Here is an 18,109-nt window from a genome sequence, read left to right as displayed (position 1 = left end):
TTTTACTCCACAACAAAATATAATTTAATGAATTAGCTTTTTACTGTGTCAATCACAAATCTATAATGATGTTAAAAAAAAATAGAGCAAAAGAAAGAAAATGATCCGGTACCCTCCTTTGTGTTGATGTAAGGCATGCAGTCTCCATAGAGCTTTGGACATTGAAGCTACAGGTCATACAGTGAGACACACTGACACTCAGCTACAAATACACACAAAAGCGCTCATTATGTCCACTCTTCTTGGGGCCCAATAAACATTTATTGTTTGCACATACAATGAGTAGAAGTGGTATAAATCACAACACCAAAAGTTTAATAGTTTACGAATAGCAATAGGATGGGCTAATACTTCTCTGGGGATTTTTCTACCTTGTCCACTCTTGAGGAATAATGGTATGGTGATGCAGGAATATTTGAATATGTGAATTACACTGACAGTTACACAGAAAGGGGTTAGTAGACAAACACGTTGTGTGAGCATGTAGCACACAAAATGAGGGAGATTTTAACAGCCGTGACTCTTGCATTCAAACCTTTGCAACGAGCCCTTTTGGAACTGGTTTTTCTCAACCAAAGGAGCCTGTAAAAACAATCGGCTTCATTCAGCTTCAAGAAGGTCCTTCATATGGGAAGTTACATTGACGTGTTGCTGCTGTAACTTTCATATAAAAAGTGCAGACATTTACTTGTGTCTATGGTGCAAAAATCTTGATGACCTCTGGGATTCAAATTGGCCCGAGCTATATAAATACAATTATATATCTGGCTTCATATAAAAATAAAACTAGTAGTACACAAATATTGCACACCTAAGGGAGTTTAGATTTGTCAGGTTATTGACAAGCTATTGAGGAAAATGTACAAACACGGAAATAATAAACCATCTGGTGCAGTATAAATAAATATTTAGATACTGAGTTTTAATTCTCTGCATGCAGTATATCTCTCTGGCTGTAGGTGGACCAAGTTGGGCACAGGTGGAGTCACGGCTGCCAAGGGGAAATGGATGTAGGCTGTGCGGTGCGTGAAGGTCATGGTGGAGCAGCAGGTAGTTCTTGTGGACAATTGGGACAGAGCTGCTCAGTGTTGCTGGGCATCCAGCTCCCTCTGGCGGCAGCCCACAGCAGTGATGAGGGCAGCTCCCTTACCGCTGCCGTCCTCAGACAGCAGGAAGTTGACATCACATTTGGGGGCGAGTTCCTTCACAGTTTGTTGGAAGATCCGAGAAAAACTGAAGAAAAGAGAGCAAGAGGAAACTGTGGTTATGAGGCAGCTTGCTACTGAACTTGAAATGACAGTTGCTTTCCAGCATAGGTGACAGACATACATATTATTCAAACTTTACAACTAGAAGCAGCACAGAGTTGTGTGAGGAGGTTCATTCGGGCCTATCGAGAGGGTGTGGACTTGGAGGTAAAAGAGGTCCTCTGGATTTTTATTGGTGCAGTTATCTCCTAATTTGTAACCCCAGTTACAAGAGTCCATCAGTAGTCCCCTCGACAAACAACCAAATGAAGATGTTAGCCTTGAGGTACTTTTTCAGAAAATTATCTTTTATATAAAAAACTGGTATAGTTGTAATTTGTCCTCACAAAGGATCACAAGTGGTAGCAGATCAAAGTGTTTTAAGGCTAAGAGATGTAGACAGATTGTACATTTAGTTGATTTATAACATACTAATACTTGGCTATTTATGGGTTGTAATATGTTTATTACAGTTTCTGCTGTTTTTATTCTGGACATCTGCAAACGTACAATTTGCTTTATCTTTTCAATGTCTAACATGCATTATTTAATGTCAAAAAAGACCAGTATATTTGTTGACTATAGGTCCTTCAGCACTTTTTGAATGTTTTTCCATCCTAGTGACTGAATAAATAATTCAGTGCTACTGTAAGGCCAGTGAGTTTGGTAATCTTGGGTAATTCTTTGCAGACTGATGAAATACAGTAACATTTTAAAATGAACGGGTCTCCTTTCACACAAACATGCCCTCTATTGTGTTCCTATCCCAGCTCTTACTGTGGGTGCAGCTTGTAGAGTGTGCCATCCACACCCACTGTAACATCCAGGTGGTCCAGTCTTCTGTTCTCACGGATCTTGTCCACCACTGCAGCCATTCCAGCTCCGCACAGTTGAGCTGCTCGGCGGGACACTGTGCCGCACACCTCCTTGACGATAATACTGTCATCACAGGTGCTGTCGAGCCCCAGCTGCTGCAGGATCGCTCTGACCTGCAGCAAGGCCAGACGATCGCTGTGGAGAGAGGTGGGAGGGGGGAGAGTCAGAGGTCAGCCAACAGCAGGAGAGTCATTGGATACCTCACAGCTGTTCCCAGAGACTAAGGTAGGCTTAAACAGCACATAAGCTCAAGTGCTCACATCCCCCTTCCTTCATCATTCCTAGGTGTGGTGACTCATTAAAAACTGCTTTTTGCTGAATACTTCAGCTTAATCCCATGTTTTCATGCTGGTATACTATTAATTTCCCAGCATTTTGCATGTTTAAGCCGCAGGCTTTATATAAACACAGATACTTCACAGTACTATTAACTCTTTCTAGCTTTCTGGTATTCACCATTTTCTTCTTAACTTCCGTTTTCATTTATTTCGCTACAGTATGAAAATTAGTCTGCATCAGACAAATTACTTTTTTAACCTCTGTATGGTTATGCAGGTATTCTGTAGGGGCAGAACATTAAAAACTGTCCCACACAATAATATTGTAGCTAAAAAACTAAGTACAAACTAAGTGCATTTTTTGTCTGAGGTGTATTATAGACTACTTCTTATGTGCTATTAGCTTTATCTGATATTCTGATCTTCTAAATTCACAAGATAGATAATATATAATATTCTGTAAAAGTCAGTGGAGCCTATGCCTGCTAGGAGGTGTATAAAGCAAACAGTGTTCTGTGTAAAGTTATATAAGTTATATAATTACATTTTATACTTTTGTAGTTATTAAATGCAAAATACTTCTGGTGCTAAACTTTTATTTGAATTAACTTGTGATGTTTGATAAGAGTGGTAAATGTAAATGTACCGAACTCACTTTTCTGTCTCCTGGCTTGACATCTGTGCGCAACTTTGTAAACTTTACACATTTGTCAGAATATCCATGTCATAGCATAGATCACCTAGAGCATAACAGGTGGCTGCATTCAGTAACAGTTCTATGAGAGAAGAAACTGATCTTTTTTTATTTAAGCAACTGATCCCTCTAATGTTGAAAATCAGTCCAAACCGGCAGTGGTTGAAGACTGTAACCACAACTTATGTGCTCTTTATCTTCTAATTGAAGAAATTGAATGTTGTGTTTGAATTGAATGCTCAAAAACATAGTTGGGGTGAATTTTACCTTTAAATAGGACAGACTATTTTTTAGACACCACAATTCTGTAATGTCTGCTCCTGGATAAACAGTTTGTATATAATGATTGTTTGATAGCATTAAAACAGCCCTAACCAATAATTGCAAAAAAAAATAATGTTAGTGTGAAATGATTCACCCACCTTTCTATCTGTGACAGAAACTTTGTCTCAAAGATGCCCCTGGTCTTAAGTGTCTCTGAGATTTGTCCCCGGAACAGGAAGCCACGCTTGGTCAGATCAATCAAAATCTGCCGTACAATCTCACCAAGATACATTCCACTGCACATCTTCTCATATCTGTGATGCAAAAGAATTAACACAGCTGTGTCAGTAAGCTGTAAAGATGCTCTCTTAACTAGAGATACCATTTGTTTTCTTTTTTTCCCTTTAAATATATTTTTCTGTTTGCTCTTTGATCCAGTATTGCTGAACAGGCCAAGATGTTGAGGGGAGAGTATAGCACTGTGGCAGGTGTTGCTATTTTGTTATTTGTGAAATAGTTGGGTACTAGCTGCATCCTAACCTTTGTTTGCCTTCGTTGAGTGAGTTCTCATCCACTGCCTGGTCGTATGTTGTCCTGATGTCATCCAGACAGCCATTGTCTCCAAATGCCCCCCACTCCATATTGACACACATCCGACCCTCGGTACCCGGCACTATCTCAATGTTCTTCATTTCTTCCATATAACAAGCATTGCTGCCCGTTCCTGAGTGTATACACAGCCAGGGCTGTTACATCTAAAAAGAACTACCAAATTTCTTTTCTAACTGTAGATTAGTATTGGGCTAAGGTGCAAAATAACACAAAAGTAGTTTTGCTTAATAAAATAAATACATAAACATATCATTTTGTTGTATGAATATTTACTTACATCTTTCATACCTTGCAAGATAATTGTAGAAAAAATATTTTTGTTATAGGTTGTGTGTCACTCACCTGCGATCAGTCCCACCTCACATGTGGGCTCCTCATATGCACAGGTCATCATCGTCCCCACTGTGTCATTCACTATGGCTACCACATCCAGCTCAAACTCCTACAAACATCACAAGAATTATTGTTTACACATCAAAGTACAACAATATTACATGCACGCATAATGCAGTAAGAACTTGTGTATGCTTTCCATGTTATAGACAAATTTCAATTAAAAAAATCTGTCGTGCAAAAAATCAGTTGTGTCCAGAATGCCCAGAATATATTCATTACATTTTTAATTCACATACTCATGATACTGAAGTGTTTACATCCGGTTACTTATATTAATAGCCATATAGATTTTTTTCCCTGCAGTCTAAAGAAAAGCAGGTAGCTGCTGTTGCTTAAGACTTTTCCAAGATGATGTTAAAGCAGCGTTAAGTCCATGTTTTTCACTAAACATTGCTGGATGGTTGTTTTGACAGATGAATCAATATCACACCTGGCAACATCTTAAATGCCACACTGAGCACAATGCGGTTAACCCACACTCCTAGACAGGCGAAACAACAAACTACACAAGCAGTTTCAAAGAGCTGTAAGGTTCAGGAGCTCTGCCAGACCTCTGCTCTTAGCTGCATGTCTTCTGGGTGTTATTGCATGCTATAAGGACAGTAAACAGGTCCAGGCTCGTACCGCTTTACCTGTTAGTTAATGATTTACCTTTGGTTAATACTTACTGGATTCTCCATCTAAAAAAATAAAATTAATATGTGAAACCGAAAAGTGGCAACATGTGGATATTAGGAATTTTCTAGATATAACAGTGACACTCAACTGTATTCATAAAAATGTAATTTATTAGAGAGAGTAATTAGTCATATTTGTTGTTCTGTTGTAGGTTTATACAGTACGAGGTGGGGTTAAGTGCGTTTATGCTGAAACTGCAAAATTGCAGTTCACAGCAAAGATGCCTGTATGCTGGGATTAGCAGCTATGTGGTCATGTGACGTGGATGGTGAGTGAATATATGATGTGCAATCTTCTTTACTACTAAGGATTTACTATAAGGTTTTTAATGAGGTGGTCTGTTAGGTTACATATCCAGATTCTTTCCCTTCCTTATTCTGTAATGTTTTTATGAAACAAAGTTTAAATTATGAGATTTTAAACGACCAAAATAACAAAAGTTCTCTAAATAGTGGGTAGATAAGTGAATATAAAAAAAAAACAGTTAAGCTCTAAAATAGCTGAATTTCATTATTTAAAAGACACTGCTTTGAGGGGCTCATTGAAGGCAAGCATTTATTTGCTCAGAGTGCTGTCAGTCAGAACCTGGACAGCACTTTTAACCCTCGGATGGTCATAGTCAAAAAAGGGTCCCTTTTTTGACTATGACCATCCGAGGGTTAAAGAAGCAACAATATGAGGGACAAACTGTGCCTACATTATACAGGATGCAAAGGTGCAGCTTACACAAAGCCTTTTTTATCTCACCAAATATCCCATGCAAAGACTGCTGTGACAAAACAAATTTCCCACGTGTGGGACTAATAAAGGTTATCTTATCTTATCTTATCTTATTGTTTTGCTGTTCTTTGTAACAATAACCAAGCAGCAGTCAGAGGTATAAAATATACACTTATGTCTATTAAATTTGGGATCATTTTAACAATACTGAATGAAACCATTTTACTGGTTTTAGGGTATTTTAGGTTTTATGTCTTTTAGGGTATATTTTGACTAAATGATGCATATTTTTTAGTAGCAAACTTTTCACAATAATGGCATCTTTGGGCTTTCTGTCAAATCCAGTGGATTAACTAGTGTTCGTGTTGTTGTGACCAAACTGGTCTGTGATTACCTCTTTCCTTTTGATTGCTTCCCGAAGAAGCTCCACTACATCTTCACCCTCACAGTCTGTGGCCTTGAAGCCTTTGGTCCATGTTACAAGGATGCCCTGAAGATAACAAAACAATAAGTAATGATTTAAATTATAATAATGTTTAATTTGACTGAATAACATTTCACAATTCTCTAAACATGACAGAAAAACGACTTATTAACCAAGTATGTGTCCATTACATGTGTACGTTACATTGTACATTATGCTTTGCCTTCTTGGTAATTTGGTTGTAGCTGGATTGAAAGCAACGTAAAGTTTTTGCTTTGAGGAAAAAGGGAACATACTGCATCCAGGCTGGTCTGATGGCAGGGGAACGAAAAAGTGAAACCCAGTGGGAGTCGAGCACTTTTCATTCCCATGTAGTCCAGGAAATCAGAGATGCAGTGCACAATGTGATCAAAAAGCTGGAAAGAGACATCATATAGAAAGAAAAGGTCAGGACTGCTAATGGCTTTTGGTGTTTTTTTTTTCATGTGAGTTACAAAGATTCTTTATGGCACCAATGCAGGTTTGGATTTGGATAGTTGCATGTTTCAAATGGATTTTGTTGTAGCTAGAAATTAAGATGGAAAAGAGAAGAAATTGCTATAAATGTCTATAAATGTTTAATCTGTTTTCATGGAATAAGCAGTTTTTAAAGACTGAGAATTATTTAAACATGATTATTGTTCCTGTTTCCTGCAACAAATACGCAAAACTGATCGGTACCTCTTCCCCTGTGCCCTGCATGACTTCTATGGGAATGGCATAGATTTTGTTATGCATCTCCACTGATCGTCTTTTCCCACTGCGAATCTTGACCAGAAGCACGCGGAAGTTCGTTCCGCCAAGGTCCAGAGCAAGGAAATCACCATTTTCTGTTAAAAAAAGCCAAAGAAATGAGCATGAGAAGGCACAAAACATATTTCTACAACCACTGAATAAGTTTTATCTGTTGTACTGGTTATAATTTAGAATAAATATTGTTCTCTCTATGGTTAAAAAACTTGAAAATAGCAATTATATTTGACTGCCAGGTACAGAGAATTAGGGACAAAATATAAGGCACAGAATTATTGGCTTTTAAATCTTAAAGTATTTGTCTAAATGTTAACCTTCATGTATTAATTGCCATTAGGCATCACAGATAAGTAGTGCTAGTTTATCAAGGTGAGGCCAACGTTTACTCGTGTGTGCTTCTGTGTCTGGTAATTCACCTATTTTCAGAAAACCTTTTGAAAGAAACACATAGATCTAGGAAACGTCAGCTGTGTCTTCAGTCAGCATAAACTGACCATTTGTACTGTTACTGGTTATTGGATTGTGAAAATCCTTTCATGCAGATCCATAAAGTCCACCTCATACACTAAAAGCAGTGCTTGTGCTGGGTAAACATGTCCAGCTGTTGGGTTTTTAAATATCTGAAGCCTGTTGTTTGACTCCTTGTGCCATGAACTTTACTCAAGCTTTTTGTGTTAGCACAAGCGCTGCTTTCATTATTACCAAAAACCAAACATATAGTGACTGATTGTTTCATGATACATTATGTAGTTTAGTAGTTACTTTGAGATGACATAAAGACTCGCTTTAATTATTGATAATGCTGTTTTTATTGTGGTAAATAATGCAACTGTTTGTTTCACCAAACACTGATATTGTATTTTATAAGCACGTAATAATTTTACCTGATGCAATGGTGGCCTTATTACAGGTAATACACTCCTGAGTATAACACATGGTTTCACTATAGACCACACGAAACACTTTAGTATCAAAGGATATTGATATTTCCATCTGCATTACTTTCCTTTGGCCTTCATATATGACATAGACAGGCGTGAATGATTGACTTGGACCTGAGCTAACAAAAAAACGAATCTATGTATGTCTCATTTTAATTACCTGTTCCGTCCGGTGTGCTTCGAACAAAGGTGGGCAACATTTTGACTGTAGCGTCCTTGTGGCTGTCCTTCTTCAGGCCTCTTTCAATCTCCACCTTCATCCTTTTCTTTACCTCTAACAACTGATTTTTGCTCAACCGGAATTCTGCCAAAGTCTGCTGAATGTGGCGCGCCTGCTCAGTTAAACGGTATGCCACTGCTGTCACCATGGCCGCTCCTTTCCCACTCCCGCTTTCGGACAGCAGGAAACGGACATCTGAGTCTGGGACTAAGCGACGCACAGTTTTGTGCAGACGACGGGCATATCTGTTCAGAGAGCAAAAGAATTCCTCGTGAGTCTTCAAGTGAGTATTAGAATGTGTCAAAATCTATTTTTCATCAGAATTATGTATTCAGGCTGCAGAAATATATAAAACACTACACAATTACAGGATAACTGTGACTTAGGATTTTAGGAATTCACAATGCAGCAGATCTGAACTTCCACACAGACCAAAACCTGGAGTTTTTCATTTAGGACTGAATCTGAAGCCACTCAAAGAATTATCTGGCGTACATCCTTTCTATGCTGCATAGGTCTTTTTGGAGTGCATAATATCCAAACTAAATGTGCGTCTCTGGAAAGCGCCCTTTAGTCCCCATTTTATGGCCTACTCACTGAGGGTGCATCTTGTACAGGGATCCATCAATGCCGACAGTGGTACGAAGCCGCACAACTCCTTTATTCTCTTTTAGGCGACAAAGAATGGCTCCCAGAGTTGCAGATATTAGATTAGCTGAGCGGAAGGATACGATGGTGCACACGTGCTGCACAGCCAGACAGTCTTCATCTGAGGGCTCCACTCCAAGCCTTGTCAGGATTTCCATGCACTTCTTCAGTCCTTCCTTAGTCCTAAAATTACAAGTATTGTACATTAAAAAGGTCTTAACTCTTCTGTTGAAAAATGGAAGTGGAAAAACTATTTTATTCCTTCATGTCTCACTTTTCAATTGCAGATACATGTTTCGTCTCAATCTTTCCTCTCGTCAGGAGCTCGGGGGTTATTCGTCCCTCAAACAGCAGCCCCTCTTTGGCCATCTTGACCAGGATGAGACGTACCAGTTCTCCCATGTACATGCCACTGGCCATCTTTTCAAACCTAATCAGAAAGAAACACAACAGTGTTTTCATATAAGGTATCACAGCTACAATTTCTATTCATCTAAATTACAGTCCACTGCAGACTAGAATGCTTTTTTTCAACTGTAATCTTAAGGGACAAAGCTATATTTTATCTATAGTGGTGTGTGTACAGTAACTTCACAATGTGTAACAACAAAGAGAACTAGTCCCAAAGAAGTTAAGCATACTGGTATACTTTTGTGTATTATATGCAGTTCGTTTACTGTTTGGCTGCACAACTTAAAAAACTAACTTGCATTGTACTTATCGTAGTCTACAGTAAGTAAACTTACTGAAAGATATTTAAACTTTCAAAACCTTCTTTAGTTTAAAAAAAAGAAGAAAGGAATCTTACAATTGTTTTCCTGGGTTGATCGATCCTCTGTCAATCTCACGGTCAAACTCTGTGCGGATGTCCTCTAGGGACCCATTATCCCCAAAAGCACCCCATTCAGTGTTGATGCACATCCGGCCTTCATCTCCTTCCACCAGGTCAATGTGACGCAGTTCCTCCATGTAGCAGGCATTTGTTCCCGTTCCTGAAAGGATGCACAACTGACATAACTCTTATTTCACTTCAAAGCAGAATGCAGTGTGCTATTTAGCTTATTTGGCGCCCCCACATGTAGAACTGTGTACACGCTTCTGTACAGTGCTCAGGACCTCGTGTGATTTTTGCCCAAGCTTGGACGAGAGACATTATTTTTGCTTGATTTTTGCCCTTCTGGGTTAGAACTTTAATATAAAAATGTATTCTCAACATCCTGGGATGGTTTGAAGTACTGATAAAGTACACTTGGTTACTAAAACCTGTTGGCTTTAAGGTGCTAAATACCTTTTCCAAAGCCTGGGGAAAGGATCTATTTGTTTAAAAGGGGCATATCAAATCATGTGAAATGCAAGATATTTTTCCCCCTACTTTAAAAGTGTCATTGGCTCAGGCATTTGTATTTGCCTAATGCAGTGGTAAAAATCCGTTTTTACCTATAATGATTCCCACTTCACAGCGCTGATCGTCAAATCCACAAGTCATCATAGTGCCAGTGGTGTCATTCACCACTGCCATGATGTCTGCTTGGTAGTCCTGGGAAAACAAGGTTATGTTTAACTCAAAACAAAATGGAAAAAAAGAGCCACCTGGCAGATGTCTTATCCATGTTTGCAAATGAAATCCACAGACAAAAACCTACCCCTCGTTTCTTGATAGCTTTGTTTAGAAGCTTCACAACGTCCATGCCTTCTACACCACTGGCTTTAAACTTCTTTGTCCATGTTAGTAAGACAGCCTGAAAAACAAGACTAACTTTAATTTACTATAAGACGGGCAAAGACAATCTCAAATATATGTCCATCGCTATTTCAGTCACGGTATCGCCAAACACATTATCTATAATATATTAACACAATAATATGATACTTTAATATAAATACAATACATACAATAAAATATAATGCATTGCTGAATTTACACTGTTACATTCTATGGGCTTTATTGAGCTATTGATCTAAAACTATTAACAAAAGAAACAAGCCACACATGTTGAGATTGTAGTGATGACGTGTTTAATGAGCACAGTGAGTGGTACAGTTATCCTTTAAACTGGAAGTGTTTACCTCATCTAGTTTGGTTTGGGCACATGGGAAAGAGAACGTGAATCCCACAGGAAGTTTTTTATCCTTGATTTTTTGTTTCTCCATGAAGTCACCGAGGCAATCTGCAACATGGTCAAAGAGCTGCAGACACACAAAAAAGACATTTTTAAGAATTTCAAGGTGATGTAACTACATTTTGGCGCAAATGTAACATTTTCTTTATCATTTTAAGTTAATGCATCCTTAAAGTACAATTTCCAGTTTACATAAATATCCCTGAAACTTTACTTAGAAAATGCTTCAACAAATATGTAAAGAACATAAAGGATTCTGCAGACAGTTAAAAGCCTTTCTGTAAACCATGCATATTTTAGAAATCATCATGAGATCCTGGAAAGATAGCTGATATCTACCCATATTGACATGACTTGTGACTTAGCATGTTTTTAAACTATTTTTTTTTCTTTTTTCTTTTTAGTCATTGGATTAATTGTATACTTGCATGAAATTGTTTTTAAAAAAAATCACACCAATGAAGACTGTTTACAGAGTTGTATATTATACAATAAGTCACAATCTAAATGTACGTCTTTGTTAACAAACCTGTGATATATCACATTACATTTCTTCTGACCAGCTGTCCGTTCAGCATTTCACTAAACAGCATCTGTCTTGTTCTGTCTGTGTAAGTCATGGCCTAAACCAATCACACCGCCGCAGACAGTCATTCATGTTTTGGTTATCATGTTACAACACGGCCGCCAGCTGTCTGTCCTGTGTAGGCCAGTGTAGGTTCTGACGTTGCTCTTATTATTCCCAAGTGTCACAAAGATCATTTTACACAAACTGAATGTTGAGTCGGCCTTCCTATAACTGCTTTGTGTGGTGTGTAGACAGTAATGTTGAATATTCTTAATTAAGTGTGATTACGATACATCGGTGTGACAAGGATTACAGCATGAGAACAACATGTCTGATTGCTTCTTAGCTATGTTTTCACAGAGGAATGGCTCAATAAGAAGAATACAACAAGAATGTTTAGTACATTTAAAAATGGTAGAAATATATTTTTGGTTACCTGTGCCCCACTCCCATGGGTAATGTCATCAGGGGTCTCATAGATCTGGCTCTCCATCTGAACTGGTTGCTTCTTGTCTTGTGTCACTTTGACACGCAGGATCCGAAAGTTCGACCCTCCAAGGTCCAGAGCTATGAAGTCCCCCTTTTCTGTCAGGTTGAGAGTGTGGTCACACATTAATCTTTTTGAGTTTTGTGATTTTTTTTCAATTGCAATTCATGACAGACAGTTGCAACTAGTCCTCCCCCTGGTGTATTCCAACCCCACACACACACACACACACACACACACACACACACACACACACACACACACACACACACACACACACACAACAAAAAACAGAAGATTTTCCCCATATTATGTATATTTTGGATCATACCTGAATACCAGAAGTCAACTCATAGGTGGCCCAAAGACTGCACTTAGGGCTACCAGGGTCAAATGTGCGTTTTGGGTAGATTTATGTTTTGCATTTTGTTTTTTGACAGTTTTTACAAGCAAAGGGAGTGAAAATGTGTTTCTTTTTTAAGAAATGTAATATAATATCCTAATTTTAATTTAGGGCAGATTAGAAATTAATGAATGTTTGATACTTTATTAAAGCTGTCACTGCTAATTCTCTCTAAGGCCATCAGTATTCCCAAGCTTGGCATGTCACTAAAAGAGAAAAGGAGCTTTACAGGCATCCACCACAAAGCACATGCTGTTAGTAGTAGCATCAACAAAAGACAATGTTTGGAATAATACTCCCCTCTTGGCCAAAAGTACAAAGATCTATATCAACATTTCTCAACAAAGACACGAGGAACATATCCTCAGGTTTATTTTCCTTACTCCCTACTTATGGTTGGAATGCTGCCTGTCCTTAGAATCAAATATATAAAGAAACCCACCGAATAAAATAAAAAAAAGAAAGGAAAGAAAAGAAAAGAAAAGAAAAGAAAAGAAAAGCATAATGTCAACAAATAGCCCCTCTGATTAAAAAATGTGAAGTTTGTTCTGAAATGAATACACAGACCTATATGTGCAATATTACAGGTAATTACATAAATTTATTCTTCTTGAAATCTGACACTGGATAAGAACAGAACATGTGGATGTAAATTTACTATTGCTGGAATCAGAGTTGTAACCTTTAAGTAAAGAAGTTCAGCTGCCCTCCAACAAAACACTGTTCAGTCGTGCCATGACTGTAATGTTTGCTGCCTTGAGCTATTAATCCTCTTGACCTGACTGGAATGAGATGTGTGTCTGGGCTGGACATACAAGTGTTAGTGATTTGCCGCAGAGCATTTGCTGTTTTATAACCCATGTCGTTGTATATTCTCAGTGCTAGCATGCAAATGTCCTGATGCTGTTTCGTTTAATTAATGCAAAAATTCTTAACTAAGCTCGTCAAAACTAGTGTTGTAATCTAATCACTGATAAAAGAAGGCTTTATCTGTGGCATGGCTGGTGTCTGTAGTACTGGCAAAAAAAAAGAAACATAATATGGTTTACAGTTTTTAAATTATTATTATTTTCGAGAGATTTGATTCTATTTGATTCTATCTGCCATTTGATTCTAAAATACCTTTTAATTATTCCATTTCCATAAATGTGTTTTAGTAATAAAAGATAGTGAAAACAGAATCCGTGAGATTTAGGATGAAGACCCTAAGCTGGTCTGTCTACATTTGTATCTCTCATTAGCTTTTACACCAAGTATAATCTTATTACACAGTAAAACTTACAGTCTGAGCTGTTCATTTGTGAATTTTCTTTCCAGAGAAAAAAGTCAAGACAGAGGAATGGGATTAATTTTCACTTATCCCTCTTATCATGACAACCAACCTTGCCAACATGTTTGTCACTACTGTCATTATATGGATTTAAAATGTTTATTTATTTTTTTTTTTTGCCATCACCATAGCTTCAACTTCGCACTTTGCTTCATCCCTGTCACCTCATGTTGAAACCCTAGGCTATATATAGTGCGAGAAGGCAGGAATGTCCGGCTGCCTTGTTCGGACATCAGTCTGCAGGAAAACTAAGATATACTTGAAGTATATTTCTGCATTTTTGTTTCTCATTTTTCGACTTGAATACAAGAATAAAACCAAAAACAGCAGAAAGACATTCAAATATTTAGTCATCAATTCTACTTTTTGAGGTTTGTTTCCCAGTAAATGATCTTTTATCATCTGTAATAATCTGACTGTCAAAGTATCCTGAATATACATTCTGTTCCTCTATTATTTTATCAGTATAGCCCCAAAATATAAGAAAAGTAACATCTTAAACTAGTTGCATGGTCTTACTAAAGGCCTTTTGCTGGTTACAGGCCAGTCCTCAGACTAGTAAAGAAAAATATTTGACACAAAGATATGATTGGATTAGACGAGCCTATGAGGATTCTGTTTCAGGTAAGTTAAATGTAACATTATGAGGTTTTCTTCTGCTTGTACGTTACACTGAGTGATGAGGCTGTGTGGACTGTTTGGCCTCAGGCCTAAAACAATAGTAATCTATTTAGCTTGAACCCAGAGCACAAACACAAAGAGGCTTATGTGACAATTTTAACATCAGCACATTCTTTACAGTCAGACAGAAACAAATACATCCTTCAACGAGTATGGATGAAATTTTGTCATCAGTGTGTGAATAGGAGGTATTAATGATGCTGCTTCTTCTGCATAATAGTGGAAATGCTCCTTTATATTTGAACCATTTTGACTTCTAAAATGCAGAATTATTTTTGAGCTTTGTGATATTTTTTATATTGTTAAAATATTTTTACAAATTTTTAAGCATTTTTAAGCTTTAAAGGCTTAAACCCATGTGTTTGACCTCATTAAGTGAACTGCCAATGACTTTGGGCATTTGGGGGCACTGTTGGGCACTTACACAATTAAGGAGAATATTTTTGAGCTGATCAGAGCACTTTTCTCAATAATCTGTGATTTCTGTGAGACTCTTAATACACACTCTACCTGATCCATCAGGAATGGACCTGACGAACGTGGGCAGCATCTTCACGGTGGCAGTGGGGTTGGTGTCACGTTCAAGCCCATTCTCCATTTCCCTGCGGAACCTGTTCATGATGTCCTTAAGCGTCTCATCGGAGAACCGCATGGAGTACAGGTACTTATCGATCTGAAGAATAGGTGCACAGAGAAGTTGTTAGGGACGTTTTATGCTTGCTAAACATCTGTGAGACACTAATATTTTGCAACCTGAGCACATATCAATTAACATGAATTAAACACATGTAAACACTGCCTACTAGTATTGTCGTGGTTTAAACACAACAATGGGGGTTTCCTGGGATGGATTTTATAATGGGTTTGTGTCATTTGAATTAGTTAACGGCATGGCAGGAGTTCTAGGACATGGGCAAAAATCAATAAACAGGGAGTACCTCTAATTGTGGCAAAGAGCCTGAAGTTGGACACTTGAATCCATGTACTAGTCAGCATAACATTTTGATACAATTAAATTATCAACAAAACATTTTTTAATAATAGCTACATTATATGGTTACATCACAGTTAACACATCTAATGAATGAAATGTTTGTTGGGAGGATTTACAGAGGACAGTTTTTGTTATTGTTATATAATCACAGTGCATGCCATGGGGCACCCCACACGCCTGAAACCTGCTCTGTGCCACGAGACAGTCCACACATTTGTTACCCATCAAGCTACTCTGTCACATTATTAATATTAGCCTCTCCAAAATGTCACCTGATTTGTAGAGTTTGTCTACAAGAGTAATGAAACATGTCTGTAACTTTTTTTAAAATACAGTAACTTTAATGTTTGTCTATATATACTTTATAAAATAACATATTGATTTTTTTCATGGCCAATCTTCTTAATGTTGTATGTAAATGCAGTTAATTCGTATAGTTATTCACTCTTAGTTTTCCTGACACTTATAATATGGCATCTATTATCAGTCTCTTTCTTATGTTATTTAACTGCATCTGTGTGATGCCTTCTTTTGTCATGTTTTTGTATCAAACTTTTTCAGAATTCTTACGGATTTAAATTAAATTTTGTTTGTTTGCCTGATCCTTTGATGCTTAATCAAAGAATACTAGTAAGACCAAAGGTCTACACACTAAGGCTACCCCGCTACTACAACACTTGGATAACAGATAGTAAATCTAGCTGCCACTAAATTTGACTCCTTATCTTGATATGGTTACAGTGTCGGTGTCCCCTGCAGGATGTGCATGGTTTAAGAGCTTTCATCCTTTCAAGGATTGTTTTTACCCCAGTAGTTCCAGTAACCTACTTCAGCAGTGGCACGTGTTGCTACTGCACTGTGATATCACACATGACGTCATGAGTATTTGACCCCACCCCCACTTACACTGACTGCCCTCACCCGTATCCCCTATTCCCTGGGGATATCTTACCAGTTTGTTCAGTCACGAATTCGCTGTGAACACAGAGTCCGTTTATATGGGCAGCTAGAAGCTGTAATCAGGCTCAGATTTCACTGATGGCAACGTCTATGAGCTGCTAAAAAATTGAAATGTGTTTTCACGATGGACTAAAAGAGGAATGAAATTAAGAAGGCAACAGTGCAATGGGATAGAACATCTGTGAAACAGTAAAAATGAATGACTGGGAAAAGAAAGACACTGACAGTCGGGGACAAAATCGTGGATCTTGGAGATCTTGACTTTTGCCAACAACCCCTCATAGACACCTGTCTGCTTCAGATGCCATAGCAACCAGTGCTCCGTAAAAGCTCAGTGATGGAGCTTTCACCACGATCAATGACCACAGCCCTGCTCAAGGACATCTGTGTCAAATACTGCTAACAAACTGAAAATGCACCATATCAATATTAAACACCATGCTGGCTTTCTCCTCCCGTAACTCCCAAATGGTGCATCCTCTTCTCCCAACACGATAAACCCCAAAGATTCGATCCCAGCATGCAGCCACTGTTCGCCGGTGTCTGTGGGTACACGCTAGGCTGCTGTGATATAACAAAGCTCTGAAGTCTAATATAAAAGGACCACCATAACAGTTTAAAGCTGCTGTCGCTCACCTTTTTGAGTTGATCATCCTTCAACTCGGTGAAGTAGTAGGCCAGAAGCTGAGCCGCTATCATCCTGTCTGCGTGTCCTTCGGGAGCTGTCACTTACTACGAGGTGGTTTGACAGTGAAGAAGAAGGGAAAAGAAGATTGTTCAGTTTCCCCTCACGCTGATCCCGCTTTATCCTGAAGTAGAAGCAAAAGCAGGCCTTGCCTGAGCACTGTGTCAAGGCAAGGTTAAAAGGAAAAAGTCTGGTGAAACAAATGTGCAGCAGCGGCCCTGCCTGCTAGTCTGCGACAGGCACACACACATACACACACAAACACACACACAGGCTGGGTTTGGCCGTGCCTCCTCCCTCTGAGCTGCTAGCTCCCTGTTAGCTCTGAGGAGATGTAACAGCTCGGCACAGGAATGGTGGTTCTGTTTTGCCCTGCCCCCACTGAGCACTCCCATTGGCTGAACCCAGGACATGGAAGCAAAGGAAAGAGTGGGGAGCAAATTGGAGGAGGGGGCAACAGGGGAGTGCAAATGGGAGTGGGGGCACGGGAGTTGTGAGCTGAATGAGGAAGCGGCTTACGCACGATAACTGGCCACTCTCCTCCATAGACTTCCCCGAGTTTGCACGTCTCCATGTTTCCACGGCTACAGGAGGTGGACGTGCAGAGAGGCAGGGCAGCCACATGATGATGTCACTACTGCAATACACTGAGCACCAACTGCAGCCTGAAGCACATCACATTCATGCTGCAACATCCAAGCATCTTCTCATAGCTCCACACATGCAGCAGCACCATTGGAGAGTCAGACTTGTGACTGATGGCTTCTTATCTCTGCAGCACACACCCCACCCACTGCAACACAGAAGCTAGAGATATAGCTTTAAAGCTAAGTGTCATTCCTGACCTTGAGAGGACATTTCTTAATGGAAGGCAACCTGCACACATTATGTACCTATAAATCCACGAATCAGCGTTTTTAATTAAAAAACAACAACTAAAAACAAAAAGTAACAAAGAATATAAAAAGTCAGGACGACTCATCCAAAGACAAGAAGTAAAAACATTTGTTTCCAGGTTGCAGTCACATTAATTGATATTTTTAAAATGTGTTTTATATATTTTTTTTAAATCTATTCTTACATGGGCTTAA

General features: G+C 38.6%; 1 protein-coding gene across 2 annotated transcripts; it reads right to left on the bottom strand.

The window, feature by feature from the left end:
* Positions 1 to 17,417, bottom strand: LOC113024672 (hexokinase-1-like). Of its 2 annotated transcripts, XM_026171930.1 has the most exons (19): positions 16,970 to 17,417; positions 14,890 to 15,052; positions 11,915 to 12,063; positions 10,858 to 10,977; positions 10,434 to 10,529; positions 10,228 to 10,327; positions 9,599 to 9,782; positions 9,065 to 9,220; positions 8,740 to 8,973; positions 8,083 to 8,387; positions 6,910 to 7,058; positions 6,486 to 6,605; positions 6,160 to 6,255; positions 5,036 to 5,047; positions 4,314 to 4,413; positions 3,900 to 4,083; positions 3,518 to 3,673; positions 2,025 to 2,258; positions 1 to 1,233 (listed from the first exon to the last, which is right to left on the bottom strand). In XM_026171930.1, exons 1-19 carry the CDS (start codon positions 17,030 to 17,032, stop codon positions 1,083 to 1,085), a joined length of 2,772 nt encoding a protein of 923 aa, XP_026027715.1. In that variant the 5' UTR covers positions 17,033 to 17,417; the 3' UTR covers positions 1 to 1,082. The 2 variants fall into 2 exon arrangements, with proteins under 2 accessions (XP_026027715.1, XP_026027716.1); XM_026171931.1 differs by lacking the exon at positions 5,036 to 5,047 and having other exon boundaries at positions 16,970 to 17,413.
* Between the last annotated feature and the right edge of the window lie 692 nt (positions 17,418 to 18,109).

The sequence above is a fragment of the Astatotilapia calliptera genome, chromosome 6 (genome assembly GCF_900246225.1).
Source record: "Astatotilapia calliptera chromosome 6, fAstCal1.2, whole genome shotgun sequence".
Lineage (NCBI taxonomy): Eukaryota > Metazoa > Chordata > Actinopteri > Cichliformes > Cichlidae > Astatotilapia > Astatotilapia calliptera.
The sequence above is the reverse complement of the archived record's forward strand: the minus strand, read 5'-3'. Positions and strand labels throughout refer to the sequence as shown.

What these genes read in the sequence shown, in the direction of transcription:
- LOC113024672 (XM_026171930.1), bottom strand. Translation starts at nt 17,032, where the DNA reads ATGATAGCGGCTCAGCTTCTGGCCTACTACTTCACCGAGTTGAAGGAT. An exon ending in TGAAGTGGGAATCATTATAG is followed by an intron (nt 9,783 to 10,227) that starts GTAAAAACGGAT and finishes GCATCCTTTCAG; the next exon opens with GAACGGGAACAAATGCCTGC. An exon ending in CTGTACAAGATGCACCCTCA is followed by an intron (nt 8,388 to 8,739) that starts GTGAGTAGGCCA and finishes CTCTCTGAACAG; the next exon opens with ATATGCCCGTCGTCTGCACA.